Genomic DNA, 5,365 nt, shown 5'->3' on the forward strand with positions numbered 1-5,365 from the left:
GACCCTTTAATAACGAAGATGATGATCAGATGATCAAGGTGGAGAGATGTTTATGTTTGTGTGTACGTGTTTTAGAGAGAGAGAGAGAGAGAGAGAGAGAGAGACCTTGGATATTAAATTTAATTTAAAAAAATAAAAGAAAAGAAAACCTCATAAAAGGTCCCTGGATAGTTAAATGACAAAAATACCCTTCATTTAACGGTGGAAAGCTAACGGAGTTAGCAAAAAGGACCAAACATCAAAAGTTTTGAAAACACAGGGACCATCTATGAGGTTTTTAAACCATGGGGACTAAACTTCAGATTTTGGGTAACCACAGGGACCATTTATGATGTTTTTTCTTTATAAACGTATTAGTGGTAAGTCGTTTGCTTTGTGAAGAAGAGGTATTGGGTTCGAACCGGTTCAAATTTTAATTCTATGTATTTAATTTTGTTGTAATATAGAAGTTATATTCTATTAATCAGGTATACATATACGAAATTCTCTCCGATTGCAAAGGCGCTTGCCTCTTGTGCTGTAGGTCTGTGAGTTCAACCCTTGTTATGCTTGGTTATATTTCAAGCCTTTCATTTTGCTATTCCCAATCAGCACGGACGTGTCATCCTTCTCAAATAAACATAAGATGATGCACCGGCGTGGCGCACCACTCATGCACATGTGACCGGTTGTTGACCTCCAAACCGAATAATAGGACAAAAGTGCAAAAATTAAACAAAATATTCAGTTTTATTGAACCTAAACAACTCAAAAATATTTCTTGAAAACTTAAGGGGTTTTATGTCATTAGCCCCTATAATCTTGTGGAAACATGAATTTTCATTTTGTAAATCACACATCAACACTTATACATTGCCTTTAAACTCAATATTGTTTTATTCATCTTTTTGATTGCTTACAAAACACAGGTCTAATACATTGAGGGAATAATCTGTATATTAAAATATATCATAACTAAACGGAGAAATGAGAGGATGCTACACAAGAGCTAAATTGCAACTACAAAATTAGTTGGAGCTTTTACCTTGGGTCGAGGCTGGTTTACCTTTTGGACCTGGAGATTTTTGTTTCCTTTTTAACAAACGTCAAACTTGTCTGGACTCTTTTAGGTATGTACACTTACCTGCCACTAGCAATGGGTAATATTGAATGCTTGCTCATGCTATCAAAGGTACTTGAACTTGCATTAGCTCCCTCTTCGAATTCATAGACATTAATGGTTGGTTCTATAAGCAAATACTCAGCTTCGTCTTCATTCAAAGTATGTTTCACCCACGGATGCTTTTGTATCTTTGATGACAATATTCCTTCCAGTTCCATCGCTACTTCCTTCATGGTAGGCCTTTCATCTCCTTTAACATGTAAGCATCTTTCCGCAAGTCTCGAGACTGTAATGATCTCGTTATGATTTTCAGTTTGCTGCAACTGTTCATCAAGAACCTGCAAGAGTCGTCCCTCTTTCAAAGAAGATAGAAAATGCTTGGCTTGATTTCTCTCTTTCTCTGGCCTCTCAAAGTTTAGAACATTTTTTCCAGTTAAAAGTTCAACTAATACTACTCCGAAGCTGTAAACATCACTCTTATCTGTCAGCTGGTTCGTCTGCAAATATTCAGGATCTAAGTAGCCTAGTGTTCCTTGCACCATTGTCGCCACCTCATTCTGATCCATAGGAATTAACTTTGATGCTCCAAAATCAGCAACTTTTGCTACATAATTATCATCCAAGAGTATATTCGTTGGCTTGACATCTCGGTGGATGATTGGGACAGATGCTGCAGAATGCAAATACGAAAGGGCCTCAGCTGCTCCATGTGCTATTCTAAGACGAATGTCCCAAGTAATAGCAGACGACTTGCCTTTGTTGTGAAGGTGATCAGAGACTGTGCCATTTGGAATGAATTCATAAACCAATAATGGGACCTCTGATTCCAGGCAACATCCAATCAGCTTCACCACATTTCTGTGATTGATTTGAGAAAGGATGATCACTTCGTTGATAAATTGCTCTATCTGGGTGTCGTTTTGATCTGCTAGTTTGGACTTCTTTATGGCAACTATTCTACTATCTGATAGTACTCCTTTATAAACCGTGCCATAGCCACCCTTTCCTATAATCCTGCTCTCATCATAGTTGTTGGTTGCCCTCTTAAGTTCCTCTATGGTGAACACCTTCGCCTGATCACCAGAACCTTTATCTCTAGAAATTCGTTGCTGCAACATTATTCCACCATTTTGCCTAAAGAATTTTTCTCTAAGCTTCATAAGCTTACGTTTCTTGAGTCCGAAGTACAACCAGTTGACAAACACAATCAGAAATATGGCAGCAGCAGAGGAACCTGTAACAAGAAACAATGACTTATAGCACAATGATTTGAGTCGTTGTAATACCTAGCTCAACATAATAAGTACAGATATCTGAACCTCTAATACTAACTGAAAGATTTTCACTTTGCTTACCTACTGCAATCTTTATAACCATTGATTGATCTGCATTGCAACCTGTTCCGCCTTTTTTCCCATCACCAGAGTAGCCTTTTCGACATTTACATGTATAGCTTCCTTCTTCATCAATGCATTCATGTCGGCAATCATGATTACCATTTATACACTCATTAATATCTGTAGAGTACAAATAGTCAAGCATTTCATTAGGGGTAAACTCTGGGTGCAACAAGGATTAGTAAATAAAGGAAACAAAACACCAAAAGATGAAATATATAGCACTTACTCTCGCAGTCATTTTCAATATAAGGATTGCCCTTATAACCATTTTTGCAGCTACAGCGGTATCCAGGACCTGTATAATTTCGATCGCATTCGCTGTTTCCCTTGCATATCAAAGTATTTCTCTCTGTTTCTATGTCACAAGTCAAGTTTCCAATTGCCCAGTCAAGTAACATTGGCATCCTGGGAGTTTGAAAATGACGCAGATCACTGGTTGAAAAGTTGAAGTTCCCATTTTTAAGAAAAAAGCCATAGCTACAAGGGTTGAAGTCGGTTATATTTGTATGGTTATTAATGCTTGTTACTATAATCTTGAAAGCGCTCATTCCTTCTGGAACTGCTACTTCACAACACCCAACTCCTGTGCAAGATCCATTTGTAAAAAGGCTTCTCCTACCACAGTTAGAATTGCATCCTGTAACATCAATCCTCGGACCCCTTGTTCCTCTTAAAAACGCCAACGTGTCACACCCAATTGCAACAAACTTGTTCTTGGTTGAGACCCGGATATCCGTCCCAATTTTCCCCAACCTCATAGTTGCATCTAACCTACCAGTGGAACCAGAGCTGTTGTAGCAATGACTGGCTACAAACATCAAAATCTCCAACTCGCCCTTGTCCATCGACATATTTGAAATAACAATATTGGTTGTCCCTACACCAAGGATCGGTACGGGCTTACCGGATGTTTGGTTACAGGTTACTAGGAAATTTGAATTGTAGTAGCATTCCTCATCATAACCAAACGGGTACTCGATAGTCACATTACCACATGTTTTTTTACAGTGCGACTTCCCTTGAGCACTTGCTGCCCCCAAAGATGCCATAACTACCACTACAAGTAGTATCTGTAAATGCATGGTTGCTTTTTGTGTATTAATTGTGTTTTTGTTTATTGATTGGGGAAGATGAACATAGTTCTTATATCAACATTGCCATCAAGACTTTTAGTCCCTCGTGCCAGGTTGACCCGTAGTTGATTTTTTAAAAGTCTATCTTTGTCCATTTGATACCTTCCATCTGCCTTCTTGGAAAACTATAGAGTACGTACCAGTTGGTGTGGTCCCTATGGCCTATGGGTACATGTTGGAATCAAAGTATAAAACAAAGATTCAAAGGAATATAAAAGAAAAGGAATCACGGAGAAAGAGAGAGCGAGATGCACACCAAGAAAGACTTTTTTTCATTTCCATTAATATTCTAATCATTACTTTCATTTTCTTTTAATAATATATATATATATATATATATATATATATATATATATATATATATATATATATATATATATATAAAAGATCAATGGAGAACTAAATTGAGAAAAGATAACCAACAAACTTTTTATCTACAATGAATTTAATTACCAAATTTCACATGTGCATGTTAATACATATATCTAAAAGGAGTGCAAAAAAAAATTGAAAATAAAAATTATATGCTAGTATATATGCCTATTTTTCTGAAAATATATGTATGCATAAAAAATATGAACATGCATTAAACATGCATTTTTTTGAAAAATTATTTTTTAAATCTTAATTTTGAAATATAAGGCATATTTTCATATATTTGAAATTTTTTGAAATTAATTTTTTTATTATTTTTTAATTCTACGAAAATATTCCTTAAATTTCGAAATTAATACTTGAAAAAAAGAATTTTTCAAAAAAATGCATTTTTAATGTATATGCATATTTTTTGTGTATATGCGTTAAAAAATACATTTTCAAAAACAACAATGAACTTTTAAAATAGAACAAAAAACAGTAATACACTTTCAAAATATAACCAAAAACAACGATGCACTTTGATAATAGAACCAAAAACAGCAATGGACTTTCAAAATAGAACCAAAAACAGAATTGCACTTTCAAAATATAACCAAAAACAACAATGCACTTTGAAAATATAACCAAAAACAACAATGAACTTTTAAAATAGAACCAAAAACAGCAATGCACTTTCAAAATATTACCAAAAATAGCAATGCACTTTGAAAATAAAACCAAAAACAGCAATGAACTTTTAAAATAGAACCAAAAACATCAATGCACTTTCAAAATATAACCAAAAACAAAAATGCACTTTGAAAATAGAATCAAAAAACAACAACGTACTTTCAAAATAGAACAAAAAACAGCAATGCACTTTCAAAATAAAACCAAAAGCATTTATTATTTTCGAAATTAATATTTAAAAAAATAATTTTTCAAAAAAATTGTATTTTTAATGCATATTCATATTTTTTTGTATATGCATATTTTTAAAAAAACATGTGCTTATGCACATGCACAATTTTAAAAAACATGTGCATATGCACATGCACATTTAAAAAAAACATTTTTAACGCCTCTATATGCATAAGAGTAAACATATACATATACACATGAATAAGTATATGCATATGCATATGAATAAGTATATAAATATGCATAGGCATAAGAAAAAGTATATGCATAAGGAAATTAAATACATATGATTATTATGTATATGCATATGAGTAAGAATAAGTATATATATATATATATATATATATATATATATATATATATATATATATATATATATATATATGACAAAACTGCACAAATGGTCCCTGTGGTTAGCAAAAAATTGCCACTTTGGTCCAAAAAAGTTTGGA

At 33.6% G+C, this 5,365-nt stretch overlaps 1 protein-coding gene across 1 annotated transcript; it reads right to left on the reverse strand.

The window, feature by feature from the left end:
- Nucleotides 1-858: 858 nt before the first annotated feature.
- LOC145134024 (wall-associated receptor kinase 2-like) lies at nucleotides 859-3,623 on the reverse strand. The gene is made up of 3 exons (XM_079068954.1): nucleotides 2,729-3,623; nucleotides 2,458-2,619; nucleotides 859-2,336 (listed from the first exon to the last, which is right to left on the reverse strand). The coding sequence occupies exons 1-3, from the start codon at nucleotides 3,582-3,584 to the stop codon at nucleotides 1,120-1,122; spliced, it is 2,235 nt and encodes a 744-aa protein (XP_078925080.1). The 5' UTR covers nucleotides 3,585-3,623; the 3' UTR covers nucleotides 859-1,119.
- Nucleotides 3,624-5,365: the final 1,742 nt, after the last annotated feature.

Source organism: Lactuca virosa, chromosome 8, assembly GCF_052849685.1.
Source record: "Lactuca virosa cultivar CGN04683 chromosome 8, Lactuca_virosa_CGN04683_v6, whole genome shotgun sequence".
Taxonomy (NCBI): domain Eukaryota; kingdom Viridiplantae; phylum Streptophyta; class Magnoliopsida; order Asterales; family Asteraceae; genus Lactuca; species Lactuca virosa.

Excerpts from the sequence above, each read along its gene's own strand:
- LOC145134024 (XM_079068954.1), bottom strand. The coding sequence starts at position 3,584 with ATGCATTTACAGATACTACTTGTAGTGGTAGTTATGGCATCTTTGGGG. Across the intron at positions 2,620-2,728 it reads TATTGAAAATGACTGCGAGA|ATATTAATGAGTGTATAAAT; the intron begins GTAAGTGCTATA and ends TGTACTCTACAG. Across the intron at positions 2,337-2,457 it reads GGTTATAAAGATTGCAGTAG|GTTCCTCTGCTGCTGCCATA; the intron begins GTAAGCAAAGTG and ends TTCTTGTTACAG.